Source organism: Panthera leo, chromosome A2 (genome assembly GCF_018350215.1).
Source record: "Panthera leo isolate Ple1 chromosome A2, P.leo_Ple1_pat1.1, whole genome shotgun sequence".
In the NCBI taxonomy this organism is placed as follows: Eukaryota; Metazoa; Chordata; class Mammalia; order Carnivora; family Felidae; genus Panthera; species Panthera leo.
In genome coordinates this window covers 152,672,947-152,688,374 of record NC_056680.1, presented here as the reverse complement: position 1 = coordinate 152,688,374, position 15,428 = coordinate 152,672,947, and the positions used below count along the sequence as shown (strand labels likewise).

The 15,428-nt window shown below is 36.7% G+C and overlaps 1 protein-coding gene across 2 annotated transcripts in view; it reads right to left on the bottom strand.

Annotated features, from left to right (window-relative positions):
- Positions 1-15,428, bottom strand: part of UBN2 (ubinuclein 2) — a 78,173-nt gene that overhangs the window by 14,733 nt on the left and 48,012 nt on the right. For both annotated transcript variants that reach the window (XM_042926087.1, XM_042926081.1), the window contains exons 9-14: positions 15,189-15,307; positions 14,569-14,682; positions 13,840-13,983; positions 13,060-13,110; positions 10,930-10,972; positions 5,466-7,016 (exon numbers count right to left, since the gene is read on the bottom strand). In XM_042926087.1, the coding sequence (XP_042782021.1) occupies positions 5,466-7,016; positions 10,930-10,972; positions 13,060-13,110; positions 13,840-13,983; positions 14,569-14,682; positions 15,189-15,307 (2,022 nt within the window). The remainder of the gene's footprint in view (positions 1-5,465; positions 7,017-10,929; positions 10,973-13,059; positions 13,111-13,839; positions 13,984-14,568; positions 14,683-15,188; positions 15,308-15,428) is intronic.

The window sequence follows — 15,428 nt, the reverse complement described above, 5'->3', positions numbered from 1 at the left end:
GTACAAATATCTAGTATTACGCCTTTCCCCATGTTTCCTCTGCTTTGTCACATACAGAGTCCTCATGTTTTTGTTTTTTTGTTTTTGTTCTGTTTTGTTTATAACAACAGCTATCCCTGGCTCTTCCTCAACCCCTAGAAACAACCTGACTTATTTGTACTCCTTTTGTTATCAAATTTACTAAATGATACCCTCCATTTCCATATTATTTAGTTTCTCCTTAACCCCTGAAAGCTGGTTTCCATTTTCACTACTTTTCTCAACTTAAGACTCCTTAAGGTAAAAAGGTGTTTTAATACTCCTCTGCCTGGGCTTTGATGCCATGTTTATGAAAAACACATTTAAATCTGAAATATGCAAGCAGTAATTAGCTTTCACTGAGAAATTACTTAAATATACTTCATTAAGCTAATTTAATTCTTTGAACAATTTTCTATTCAGCAATAATCTGTCCCCATTTTGACTTTCTTTTCTATATGTACTTATTAACAAAAATTACAGTAAAATTTTTTCAGTATCAGATATTATTATAGTTTCTGCAACTGTGAATTTTCTTTTGTAGTCTTATCTTTACCGATTCTAAGTTTCCCTGGCCAAAAATTTTACGGTTCTAAATTTAGTCAACAAAACTGAATTCTTTGAATATTTTTTAGTCAGTAATCAATGTCAACTATTATCAGGTCTATCTCTGTGTTAACTACTCTTGCAGTAAACATTACTAATTAATAAAGGGGCTGATCTATTTTTTAGTTAATCCATGAAAAATCCATGTAAATGATCTCCCCATACTTATATGCCAATAACATATATTGATACACCAAATGTTCCATGCCAGTGCTAAACAAAAAATGAAGGATATCCTCAAGAAGGCTTCAATTCTAGTTCTACAACTCTTTCTCCAACAGCCTTCCCTTCTCTTCTTTGTTAGCTCTCAAATTTACATCCATAGTTCTGACTTCGTCACAGTTTCAATCTTGTAAGTCTAAAAGCTCAGTGAGGAATGTCACTTGGATATGGAACACTCATCAACCACAACTGAACTCATCAGCTCCTGCAATCATGCAACCCCGCCCTATTTGTCAACGGCTATCATTAATAGTCTCATTCTTTCTCAACACTCAGGCTTGAAACCTTAGTTTTTAGGCATCATAAAATAACAAGACAAGATGAATTCATTGTCAACATACTCATTCTTTTTCTTAAAAAAACTTTTTTTTTAAACCACCAGTTCCTCCAACACTTAAGTACAAATCTCCATCACGTTTGCTTGGACTTGGCTATTTTTCTTATTTTCAGGTCTTTCCCTTACTGAGCCAACCATGATATACAAAACAGATACAATTTGAAAGAATTACTAAGTTAGAAATAACGCTTGGAAGCAATTTGGATTGAAGGGATCCTGCATCAATTTAAGAATAAGAGTTCTTTTTCAATCATAATTCTATTGTAATCCCAGGATAATATGGTGCACACACTCCAATACCGTTTGCCCCAAGTAAACCCCGTACTAAGGAACATTAGATACTGCTAATAAGGAGAACTCAAGCTTTTCTAGAGGAGGCTAACTGAAGTATTAAAATAGCTGGAAAGTGTAAATTAGAGCAACTTCCAAAATTAAGTAACTGAGCAATTGAAAATGATACCATGCCATAACTAACATTTTGTGCTTTCAAAAAACTTTGATATCCACTTTTGTTTCTAAAATTAAAATGAAACATCAGATTATCTGAATGTTACATGGCATTTATAAATTTCTCTCTCTTATGAGATGGAGACCTTTCAAAAGTTGGGTATCCTATCGTTATGATTCGGAAGCATATAGGAGAAGTTGTCAACATAAAATAGGCAAATGTAAATAGGCAAAGTTCAGGATGATGCTCCATAATCAAAAATACTTCCATGACCTCCACATTTTATTTCCAGGAGAAAATATAAAAGAAAACCTTGCTCTTCCCGTGGTGGGAATTTTATATATATATATATATATATATAAAATTTTTTAACCGCATGTTTTATTTTGGTGAGTGCACCAGTGCCCCCCCCCACCCCCATTCTCCACGACACCCAGTGTAATCTTTTGGAATATAAATCAAACCATACCACTCCCCTGTTGAAGACCCTCTAAAAGCTTCCCACTGAACACATTAACACCCCAAGTTCTCATCGTGGCCTACAAGGTCCTCCATCACATGGTTCTGCTTGATCTCAGATCTCATCACCTCTCCATCTCTCCCTAGTCTAGATGTGCACGCCTACATGTCAGGCTCTTTCCTATCTCAGTGTCTTCACTCTAGTTTGGACTGTTCATTCCCCCCTATCTCCAAATGACTGGCCTGCTTATTCAATTCCCCACTCAAATGTTGCCTCCTGAAAGAGGCTTTTCCCAACTCCCTTATCTATGTTAGCAGCAATCACACTTTATCATATTATTGTTTTAATTTTTCAGAACACTTAAAATATTTTTTAAAAATTTGTGTTTTGTTTCTCTCTCTACCTGGAATATATGTTCCATGAGAAGAGAAATCTTGAGTATGATGTTCACTCTATTTCCCCAGCACCTAGAAGAGTGCCTGGCACATATTAAACATCTCATAAACATTTGCTTAAGGAATGAATTATTTTGGGAATTATAAAGTGGCAAAGACAGAATTCATAGAAAATCGACAGGCTGAAAGGTAAGAAAGAAGAGGAAAGACTTGAGCAGAAAGTTATTAAATAGAAAGAAGGTAGCGGTGATAATCTGAACCCAGAAAGATTTTAACTTCTGTTAAACTCAGGACCTGCCCTTTTCACTCTGCAAACGAACAGATAGCTGGAGATGTCTTTCAGACAGGAACTGAATGTTTTGCAAGCACGGATAGGGAGTCTCTTTTTAGTATCAGAGTGCTAGAGAAACAGGTTATCTAGAGGCCGCCAGGTTTCAATGAGAGGCTACATTAAAAACAAAAAGCCATCGGTTCTCCCCAACTTACCAACAACCTTGTTCAATTATTGACCTTTTCTTCAGTCAAACCAGTAAGACAGAACAAAAAGGGTCAGTCTGAAGGCAGGAACGCTAAGGCCTTCACATCATAAAGTCATTTCAGAAAGGAAGAAAACCAGAAGGAAGCAGTTCTTTTTTGGAAACACAAATTCTGCCATATAGGTTCCCTGATGACAAACCAGTATGCCAAGTATCTAGCTTCTCTCGGGATAAATGATCAAATACAAGAAGGATGGGGGTGGGGGTGGGAAAGAGAACTGATAGACACTGGAGATGACAAAGAATGGAGAAAGATTTAGCTTTAAATTCCTAAGTGAAGGGGGGAAAAAGCGAATTTTTAACTTCAGAAAAAAAGCCAAAAACTTGTAATAAGAAAGCAAATGAAACCATAGTTTATGAGTAGGCTCAACAGAGACAATAGTTTACATGGTCAAAGGCTGTAATTTTACTTTCAGGAGAATGGCAAAGGTATAAAGCGAGCTAAAAGCCTTATCATGACAAGAAGTTAAAAGTTAATACTAAAATGAATAAATTGTCTTCATCCATTTTTCATACTTAAAAACACACAAAAACCTAGGGGAATTAAAAGTAACTGACACTAGGAAGGAGGACCCATTTGGCAGGGAACTGGTATTTCTGTTATAAATCTCTCCTTTACTCAAATTAAAGATTAACATCAAAAAGTAATAAGAATGTGAACTAACTCTTCAGACCTTAGTTTATAACTTGAATTTTAACATGCCATCCCTAATCAGTGTTTGCTAGTTTATTTCTGATAAAAATAAAATTAATAGATAAAACATCAGAGAGTCCAAGATTTCAACTAATGAAGTATCAGTTAACTGAATTTTATTTTCATTAGAATTCTACAATGAATTCATTCCTAGGCCTACAGGGATGGCAGAGTGATGATCTGGGTTTCATTTGTTTATGCATACCGATGCTAACTTGTACTGAATAGCAGAAATATTTACAAACACTAAGGTAAACATTCTTTCATTAGATGTTCCTATTCCACATAAACAGGAAGCAGTACTTTTTTAGACAACAGAATTCTACAAATCAATAAAAGTCTTGTTTTCAAAAAACATTTAAGAACTGAAGAACACATCATAAAATGTTATGTATTTTTTAAAAGCTTGTTATGAAACAGATTATGTAAAACCCATTTTCTTGACAAGAATCTCAAACAGTACCCAGAAAATATAAACAGCGGTGGGAGGATGGTGATTTTTCTTTTTTCTGAATTTGCCTACAGTGAATATGTATTACTTCTGGGGACAGGGAACAGGGAGAAAGAATATTAAAGAAATCAAACTGGTCACATGAAGGACAAATCTGACAAAGTCTCAGAATACAAGGAGTGGCAGCAAGACGAAAACAATGACAGAGAAGATGACATGGAAAGGAGAGAGATGAAATATATGAGTGATAAAGAGTTCTCACAAAACCTAGGCCAAATGGATCAGAAAAGACAATGAAACGCATAGAACAAAATATTCCTGAGCTGAAAAAGCCACCAGGTATAAGACTGAAAGAGGTCACCATGTTTTAGGTACAGTTAACAAAACCTTATACATAAATCTAGTCATAATCCGAGAATACCTGAATTTCAAGTAAAAAAGACAAAATCTTACTAGCATTTAGGCAGAGAAAACACACATAAGGGAACAAAAAATCAGAATGGCCTCTGACTTCTCCATAATCCTAAATACTAAGCAAAGGTCAGTGGAACAGTATTTATAACACTAAGAGGGAGACAGTGACCCAAGAAGTCTATACATACTCAAGCGTGATGGCACAGAAATTATCAGGTACGCTAGAGCTAAGGGAAACTAGGTTTTATGTTAGCCTTCTTGAAAAGACTCCTTTCTTGAGTGAGGCACTCTGCTAACTGCAAGATAAATGTAAAGTAAAAACTCACAAAAGGGGAAACTGGTATATAAAAGGGTTATTGACAGTAATTTGACAGAGAGAATTATGTATGAATAACTGTAAGTTTAAAGCAAAATAAAAATTTTACTTGAAAAGACAAATGGTTAAAGGAAAAGACCCTGACAAATGTATAAATCTGTCTAAATAAAAAAATCAAAGTTAGCAGGAGAGGAGGAACTAGAACAGGGGAGAAAGGAGACAAGTGAGAGTATATTAAACTCCTAAGTTACGGCTTTGTTCTGGACTTTGACAACATACAGTTTTAAATATTCATTCTATGTGTTTTTCAACAACTGTGAAAGTATGTATGTGCTACTTTGCGGGAGGGGGGGGGGGCAGGGGGGGGAGGGGGAATCCACATCCCAACAGAAACCTCATCCACCAAGTATCCCCATTACTGTGATGTCTACATCAGGAACATGCCTTGGCCATAAGCTGTAAGAAACTATTACAAACAACTTCTGTATGTATATGGTTATTAAACTGACTGAAGAGAACAATCAAACGAGCTTACGTTTTATCACGCGAACACACAGAACATACATACCTGCACACTGGCGGTTACCACTGAAGACCCTGAGGCAGAGGATGGTCTATGTGGAGTAGACAACGGTTTAGTAGCACCCTGTGTTCCACTTCCTGTTCCCCCAGAGAGACTAGTCCTATTGGCTCCGCTTGAGTTAAGGTTGCTACCTCTGCTGGCAGGTACATTCACTGCAATTCCACTCAAGCTATTCTTCCCAACAGTTCCAGTGGGTGAGGAATTTGTTAGCTTTGAAGGGGCCTGAAGATTTTTTGTGGATGGAAGGCCCGAAGTACGACTGGAGGGCAGCAAATTCAAGGTGGGAGACTGTCTGCTGAGGTTTATCCCACTGGGCTGTTTATGGACTGGGTTGTTACTGCTGGAGTGGCTGCTCTGGGCTACTAGTGCATTTGGACTGGAAGAGCTTGGGGGTACAGGAGGCTTGGGAGTTGGGTTGGATTTAGAAATAAGTTTAGTTGATACTGAAGGCTTAGTGGACACAGAGGGCTTGGGTGAGGCAGAAGGCTTAGGTGAGGGCAAGGGTTTAGGAGATGTGGCAGGTTTTGGAGATGCGGCAAGTTTGGGGGATGCAGCCATTGAGAAGGGAGATTTGAAACCCTGCGTGGACATCTGTGACACCATAGCCTTGGCTAAATAGTTACTGGAGGTAGTGGTGCTAGGTACTGTCCTAGAAACCAGGGGGTGGGACCCTTGAGAACCATTTCCGGGTGAGGGAGTAGATAAGGGAAGGCGGTACATAAGTGGCTTATCCGAAGTCTTAATAAGCGGGGATGAACAGGAAAGTTGGGGATTATTACTTAATTTCACCACTGGGTTGGTCTGTGATTTACTAATGGTTGCTTGTAATGGAGACACATAGTTTTGTTGGACAGCTGAATGCTGGTGCACCTTTGTTACTTGTGTTAACGAAGAAGCGTCTTGGGCCTCTGATGTTCCCAGAGCGTGAGAGGAGGCAGCAACTTGGGCTTGGGAAGAAGAGGAAACATGGGTCTGTGAAGAGGAAGAAGCATGAATCTGACTCGACCTCTGTAGTCCTTGTTGAAGCAGCCTGGCTGGCAAAGGTTCCAAGGAAACTTTAGGGTTCTGAATTGAAGAACCAGCAATAAGGCCTGAAGAGATGCCAGTATGAGCTAAATCCTGGGGTTTCTTTGGTACCGGCCCTGTGTGACCAGCAATAAGACTTGATGAATGTGCAGTCTGAGAAGAATCTAGTTTTTTAGGAGCAGCCAATGGCAGCTTACTCATGATACTTGCTAACTTTTCTTCTCTCAGTCCTGGACGAGGCTTTGCAGTTGGCACGCTTATCCTTGAGCCAGCCGGAGGGCCCTTGTTCCCATTGTTGATAACAGCTAAAGCTTCAGAAACAAGATCCAGTGCAGGTGGATGGAAAGAAAGGTCTTCGTCTAGTGAGTCATCAAGGCAGATGGTCTCCTGGGCTGGTGTAGAGCTAGAACTGGTAGAGGCCACGGCAGATGTGCTAGAGCTCGTTGAAGGACCACCAACTGAAGCCACCAAGGATGCAGGAGTTTTCTGGTCCTTTTTTGGACTACACTCCTACCATAAACAGCATTATAGTGGAAAAAATTAAATGAATTATTAAGTATCAGTTTTTAAAGGACTAAGAAATTCTCACGATGATTCAAATTCCACTGGAAATCTTTATAGACTGTAAAAACCAAAATGTTTCTGAGGACAGAGCTCCTGACTGAACTGTGCTCATAAGCCAAAGCATCTGATACATTGCAAACAGCTGCCATACCTCAGTAAGCTCTTCTGAGAAGACTTAAAATTAAAACCAAGCCAAAGGAACGTTCACAATATTGTTAGTTACAATATTGGTGAAACCCCGTTCACCCTGCCCACCTACATCAGATCTTCACGTGCTATTCCAAATCCGTCTGTTCAGAGGCTATTCTCTTTTTATTCTCCTTGCACCTAGAAGAAATTCTGCATTTATCCTAAGACTCCACCCTTCTTCTATAGAATGGTTTGCTAGGATACTGACCCTTGCTTTCTGCTTCCTTGTATTTCTGCCCTCTGTACGCCCTGTGCTAGAGCCACCCAGAGCCATACGTAAAGAAAGTAGTCCATCAAACTGGGATTCGTCCGAGCATATGAAATTATGTCTTCTATTTATCATGGTAGAAATCGTTTGTAATGTATTCAACATATATTTACTAAATGTGCACTATGAGCAAGGCCATATACTAAGAAAACAGGGTTATTAGGAATTAAAATTCTGAATACCTAACAGAATATTGTCTGTTTCTTCAAAAAATTAACCTTCTTAAAATTCAAGTAAGAGAAAAGAGAATTAGAGCACAGTTTATTCTTTTTTAAGTTTATATATTTATTTTGAGAGAGAGAGAGAGCACGCGCATACAGGGGAAGGGCAGAGAGAGAGGGAGAGAGAGAATCCAAAGCAGGCTCCGTGCTAATAGTGCGGAGTTCGACTTGGGGCTCAACCTCACGAACCGTGAGATCATGACCGAGCCGAAATCAAGAGTCAGACACTTCACCACTTAACCGTCTGAGCCACCCAAGCACCCCATAAAGCACAGCTTAAAATATTCAAAAAGCAAAAGAATGAAAAAGTAACTGTTTCCCTTAAAAGAGAAATATAAAGTATCTGACTCATGTCATTTTTAAAATTAAGAAGAAATAAAACTATTACATAAAAATCATTTCAAAGTTTCTTTGATTGGTTTCTTAAAAACAAACCCAAATAAACCTAAACCCAAAGTCTTAAATTGTGTATCAATTTATATCACCACAACACTTACCTTAACCACAGTGGGGAAAGAATGGAGAGGAAGTGTCTCTACTATCACCTTCTACTGTATTACAGTAAATCAGCTGTTAAAAATGCTTTAAACTCTAACTTCTTCAGCAATTTTTCTAAGCTGCTACTCCAAAGCCCTGATTGAAAACCCCACTGCCTCTCAGAATTCTGTAGTATAACTGCATTAAGGTCAAAATTGTTAAGATATGAAGGGGTAATGCACATAAAACATGTCTGCTGTGACATGCCATCCCTCTAATTGTGGTTAGTGAAAATTTCATTTTATAAAAAAGTATAGAAACTGATGATGGGAGAATGTATCAGAATAATACTGGTAGTGTTACCAATATAAAACTGCTTTTTGAAGTAACTTTTTATTTTTTAATGAATAAACTGGCTTTATTTTTACTGATTTATCTTTTAATTTTTTATTTATTTTGAGACCGTGCACATGTGAGAGAGAGATAGAGTGCACACACCGCTGGGAGAGGAGAAGAGGAAGAGAGAATCCCAAGTGGGGCTTGATCTCATGAGCCATGAGATCATGACCTGAGCCAGAATTAAAGAGTCAGAGGCTTAATTGACTGAGCCACCCAGGTGCCCCTATTTATTTATTTTGAAAGTAAGCTCTAGGGCCAATGTGGAGCTTGAACACGTAGCCCTGAGATCAAGAGTTGCATGCTCTTCTGAGCCAGCCAGGTGCCCCCAAATTAATTTTTTCTTTATAAAAATAACATTAAATCCACCCAGCAGAGTACTGTGTAAATTTATAGTGGCAGAGATAATTGTTCAGGGTATACACTTGAGTCAAAAAAGCAAACTATCCCATTTATAAAATGTTAAGTCATATGAATAAATGAACAGGTGTTTGGACGGAGGGAAGGGAGGGTGGGTTTGTACCAGAAAGTAGGAGCTTTTTTTTTCCTGGATACTTATACTTTTTGCCTTCTTATTTTTCTGTATTGTTAGCATTTTCTTTCTTTCTTTTTTTTTTTTTTAAAGTAGGCTTCATGCCCAATGTGGGGCTTGAACTCACAACCTTGAGATCAAGAGTCACATGCTTCACCAACTAAGCCAGCCAGGCACCCCTGCATTTTCTAATGCATTTCCTTGTATTACCTTTGTAATTAAAACAGGTATTTGAGGGGTGGAAGGGTAGGAGAAACACAAATTGGCAATATAGTTTTTCCATTTGGGGAAAAGGAAAAAATAATTTAATCACAAAGACACAAACAAGCAAAAACAGGGAATTCCCTATACCATCCTTGTCAACATCAGAATTCTGATAAATTAGTCATATGTTTGAATAGATGTAAAATTTAACAAACACTTTATGAAGGGCATTAGGAGTTTAAAAATAATGTGTCAAAACAAAGCATGAACTCAACAGATGTGATGGAATACTGGCTCACCATTATTTAGATTAGAAGACAAATGAGGTATGTAAGAAAAAGAAGACTATTCGTACTTACAAAGCCTCTAATATTAAAAGTTAAGAAGGCCACAGAGAAGGATGGCCTTCTGGCCATACCTCATAAGCAAAGAAACTCATCTATTCAAAGAGATGAAGTCTATAGGGAAAGTCCAAAAGCTAAATAAAGCGTGTGGGATTTCTCTATAATTTTACTTTTCAAATGATTACAGTTTTCACTTCTAGAGATTATACCTGGTTCTTTTTCAACTGCTTTGTCTGTTGTGATATTTTTTATCCTGTCTTCTCCTTCTTTGAATATTAAACAAGTTAAATTCCTTTATGTTCGAAACCCAGTAAGTCCGTCACTTGGCCCTCTCAGGGATCTAATTCTGTCAGATGTTTCTGCTGACTCTCACTCATAGTAATTCATTTCCTTGTGTAATCTGTATTTTCAGACTGTAAGCTCATGTTTGACACAGTATATATGTGGCAAGCCTTTGAAGCCTGCTATGAGACTGCATTATTTCAAGGAAAATTTGATTTGCCAATTGCCTTGGGTTAATACTAATTCCTTTAAGTTATTTTCAAAGTTTGAGGATTTCCCAGATCTTGCAGGTAGTATAAATTAAACTCCTGAACTCCTTAAATTCTCAGGGAGGACTTCCTTCCCCTAATCTAGGACTCAGGCCAAGACACACAAGTTTCTTACTTTCTGCTGGCGAGTGAATTTTTCTAGTTCTTTCTTTTACCAAAGGTGTTACCCTTTGAAGGTCCGGGTCATGCAGAGTTTGAGTCTAATTCTCAATCTATATAAGCCCAAGAAAACCCTATCTCCTGTGCTCTGAGAAGAAATTTGAAAATAAATCATAAAGTGTTAGATGAAAATCAGCAAGTACCCCTACAGGTAACCAAAGTTTCAAAGTCATATTAACACGCTGGTAGCTTCTTTGCGTTGGGCCCTTGGGATTTCTCTTATACATCTGCAATCTCAGCTGTGCTTTTAAAGGATATTTGTTATATTTTATAGTGTTTCTAACTTGTATGAGGTTAAATCTTACAATTTAATTAATGTGTGCAAATTTCCCACTACCACACAGTCATCTATTCTTGGAAATACAGGGGTTCTAGGATTTTTACAAAGTTTAAAAACACTCTTCTTAAGAGTACACTACCTATTGATCTATGATAAATACCATATATTCTTTTCATCTTATGAATGTATTTCAACATTCCTCAATTATGACCAATTAAAGATTTGGTTCAATACTTACCTTCACTTTGGGTTTAGGTGCAGGAATCACCTTTTTCTTTGCCCTAAGACAACAGATTAAAAAGGAGGTCATTTCAGTAGCAATTAGGTCACTCATTATGAAATTCTAATCTTGCCATTACATGGGTAAATAATTTCTTATGCTATTTGGAAAATTCTATGAAGGAACTATACATATGTGTGTATTTATATATGTGTATACACACACACACACACACACACACACACTCAGTTTATATATGAATATACAGTAACATTTCCTCCAATTTCAATTAACTGGAAGAAAGGCTGAACCATTAGCAAAATATGAACGGTAGATGATAAAAGGTTTTAAAAATTAAATGTAAATAATCAAAATAAAATTAAAAAAATAACTGAAGATAGGGTAACAAAGCTGCCTGAGAAGACCCACTTCAAAGAACTGGTAAGAATTAATAATTATTTATAAGAAAACAGATCTTCAAGAAACCTCAAGCTCAAATTAAACCATAATTTGAGAAGAACCAATGCCAAGAACTTGTAAATAAGGTATTATTTAAAAAAATAAAATTCTTTTAAAGAAAATTATTTTAATATGAGAATTCAAATAAAAAATGTCAAAATGACATGAGGACAAAAGGCAAGTAAAATACCATGCAACCCTGGAAACTTTGGGAACCAGTGTGAAAAAGTTTGAAGACAAAAATCTCATGTGTTCCATAAGAGGAGAAAGTACCCAAATGTCTGTTGAATAACTAAAGGGTTAACAAGCTAAAATACCTCACACTGAGTATGTCTACTTCACTAAATTGAAATGTCATCCATTAAATTAACCAATATCTTGATTAAAACTGCCAATCTACAACTTCATTAAGGCGACAGTAATTTTCCAAGTTTTTTTGATAAAGACCATTGGGGCAAAAGATATCAGGCCCACGCATCCCATAGATTTGTACTTTCTGATACAAAGCAAAACAAGACAAAACAAAACACAAGTTAGTCATAATAATAAAGCCACCTAAAAAACTGAAGAGAGGGTCTATGTAAATATATGCTTTAGATTTAAAGGGATGAATTATTTATACCTGAATTGTAACACATTTGTGATTTTAGAACTATAGGGAAATTAAAGGCCAGAAATATTATCGACACCAATACATACACACACATATATATATACCCCCCACCCCAGGATAATTAAACCACCAGTAACAAAGTAAACCTATGTGTATGAAACCAAACTTATCCCAAATTTATACTCCATAAACAAGAATAGCAAGAACCAAAAACCACAATCAACCCAACATAACTCTGATAGTATACTAACAAAGTGTCCTTCCTAAGAGTTGTAAAAAATTCCATTATAATTGTACACAAGGAGTGGGGAGTTTTGTAATGTTACCCGGTTGTTAACCAGACCTCTTAGAATATTGAATTACAGTGGTCTGTAAATTCTCAGTGACTTGCTAATTGTATATTTTATTAACTCTTACTATTACACTTCTATGGTGCAGAGAAATAGCCCTAAGTTGTAGGTAAATATAAAATTCTTGTTGAGTCAACCAGTATTCACCCAAAAATATAACCACAAAAAACCCAGCTTTTTACTACTGCCTACTAGGATCAGAGACTTTTCTTTAGTAATCATACCACTAGGGAAATACCCAGTTTTGAACAGAAGGGAAGGGCATGAAAAATAGATTAATTTTGTAGAATGAAGCACTCTGCAAGGCAAGGCAGGGTAGGTATGTGTAAGAAACTGTCTTCGAAGGCACAAAGCTACAGGTTAGCTATGCTGATCATCATTAAGAGGGAAAGAAAAAAGACACAAAATAACTGGAGGGAAGAAGGCCCAGGAACAAAGGAAACCATCAGAGGCTTCCTGTCTACACGGCTCCTAGCCGCCAGATCTCAGGCCAGCATAGATTCAGGTGTTTAGAGACTAGCCTGAGAACTATTAAACAGATAAATGTGGTCTCAGGTCAACAGAAAAATGATTCTTTTTGAAAAAAAGGCAGTAGTAAAATGGAGATCGTCTAAATGTACATTTAAGTACTATGTTGCCTAGCATTTAATAAATAGTACTTTTGTTTACTAAAGCACATAATGTGAGTAAAAACAAATGAAGAACTATGGAGTCTGTTTTACTCACGGAGCAGAAGTAAGATGATTATGTACACTCCGACTTTCCTTAAAAAGCATTCTGCAAAAGTTAAAAGGACACAATTATTTTTGTGTAACAGATAATGATAACCACTTTCTCATTTTACTCACATGGTTTTCAACAGTCTATTACTTGCTTATTTATCAAATGGAAGTTATAATGGCACAGAGTAAATTCAGTAATCTGTCTTACAGGGAGTTTTACAGAAGATTTATTTATTTAAATCTTTTAACAGATCAAAAGATGTTTTCTGTTGATTTAACTGGTTGCGACAGCTGCCTATCTTAACATTCTTAACGCTTTATGGTTTAAATTGGATGACTATGCATTTTTGAGACACCACTCTACATTGACTATTGACAACAGAACCCAAGGTTGAGTGTCTCTATTTCTACACTCTCAATTTTGTATTCAGCTCTAGGCTTATCTTCATGATACCTATGTGAAGTCCCCTCCCAAAGTTTATAGCCATCTACCTCTCCACCCATTTTCTCTATTAGCAAAGTCAGGTGCAAAAAAAGAGAAAGTGGTTGGCAAAAAAGTCACCTTTATGTGTATCTCTGTATCTCTACGTCCCTGTGACTAACCATTTTGTCTTTTCAGTGCCTGAAGTTTTCAAAGCAGAGATCATCTGAGAGGACTATAGAGAACGCTAAACACACTAGGTTCTTAGCAAAATGAATGTCACATATCTGTCTCTATACATGTATCTTTAAACACAGCAACAATAAGAAAGTAAAATGAAATCTAGGATGTCATATTTCTTACCTTGCCTGCATCCAGCCCTTAGGCCACAATGGTTTCACCTCTGTCTCCATAAAGGATTTAAGATAATCCTCAGCGGACTGGCTTTTATTTGGCTCTAACTCATAGCATCCCAATTTGATCTCAACAAGGTTACATAACAAAGTTCTAAACAGATTAAAAATATATATTTATATATAAATCTGACTGCAAAATTGTGGAAAAGTAAGTTTGAAACAGATTTTTTTTAAGCACATAAATCTGACAGCAATAATAAAGAATATTATCTCAAGAATTCAGATGACATGAAGATAAATAATTTCTAACACACATCACTCATTGCACTACAGCCAAATCCCCAATATGAAACAATTTCCTTTGATACCTTTCATCTAGGCACCAAAGACTGAAAGGGATAGTCCTGCAACCAAACCCTCTATTTGGGGTACAGAAATATTGGTCAAAAAAGATGACTGATTACAGATGTACACAGAGTACTTCACCTTCTGAAGCCAATATGACTGACTTAATAATTAGAAGATTAGTTTATAGAAAGTAGCATATGAAAATAAAAGTGAGAGCACTCTAAAGATACCAGGACCAAATCAAACTTCTCTTGAATAAATTTTTCCTACACACCAATTTTTGGTTGCTGCCAATCTACTCTTCCATTTACTATATACTCTTTTTATTAGAAACCTTAGTTCCGCATTGTCCATTTGGTTAAAAGTGAAGGCTTTGGTTAAATTTTACCTGATGGTGTCATTCCAGTGGAATTTCTTTCTTGGTCCTATGACACGCTTCCCCGGTTTCTCATCATCATCTTCCTCGGATCCATTTTTCTCTCGTTCTTCGTCTGTCTGCAACCTAAAAATGAAAAAGATTTTATGAAGCCAAGTTCTAACCCAACAGTGCCTATGATATGCTCCAGAGACACCTGTTAAATTGCTTAACTGAATGTTAACTCAAAAGGCAGAGTAAATAATCTACCTTTATACATAATATTTTGAAGAGCATCATAAAGTAGTTTGGTAAATTAGGTCTTCAAGCTGTGTCATTTAAGGGCATGATTACTTATCTTTGAGTTCAGAAAATACTGACTTCAGCCAGTTAAATTGGGTGACATGGGAAATACCTGACCAGTGCCAGCTCTTGCTTTCATCACACCCATCCACTAAATCAACAGAACTTTTGCTTTTGACATCAAAGCAACTGAATGGGAAGTGTTGTGTCATTTAGAAAATATTCAATTATACTGTTTCAGTGGCATATGTGGATTTCTATTTGGTGATAAAGTCCACATAAGACCAATCCCTAAGAGCTAAAAATATTTCTCAAATGCAAAAGCCAGTCCAAACAGAAGAGGTACATACTTGGCACACTTAGCTTGACTGCGAGCTTGGCAGTCCTCCTGGTATTTAAATAGCTGTTCAGGCATGACATTGCTAACAGCCAGTTTCAGTTTTTGCAGAGGTTCTCTTAAACGATCATCCTGAGGGGAAAAAAAAATACTACAAGTTTTTTTAAATACATTTACAAAAAATTATTTTGCAAGCAGATTCTCAAAAGACACTAATTATAGATTTAAAATGTAAGCATATTTAAATATGGAC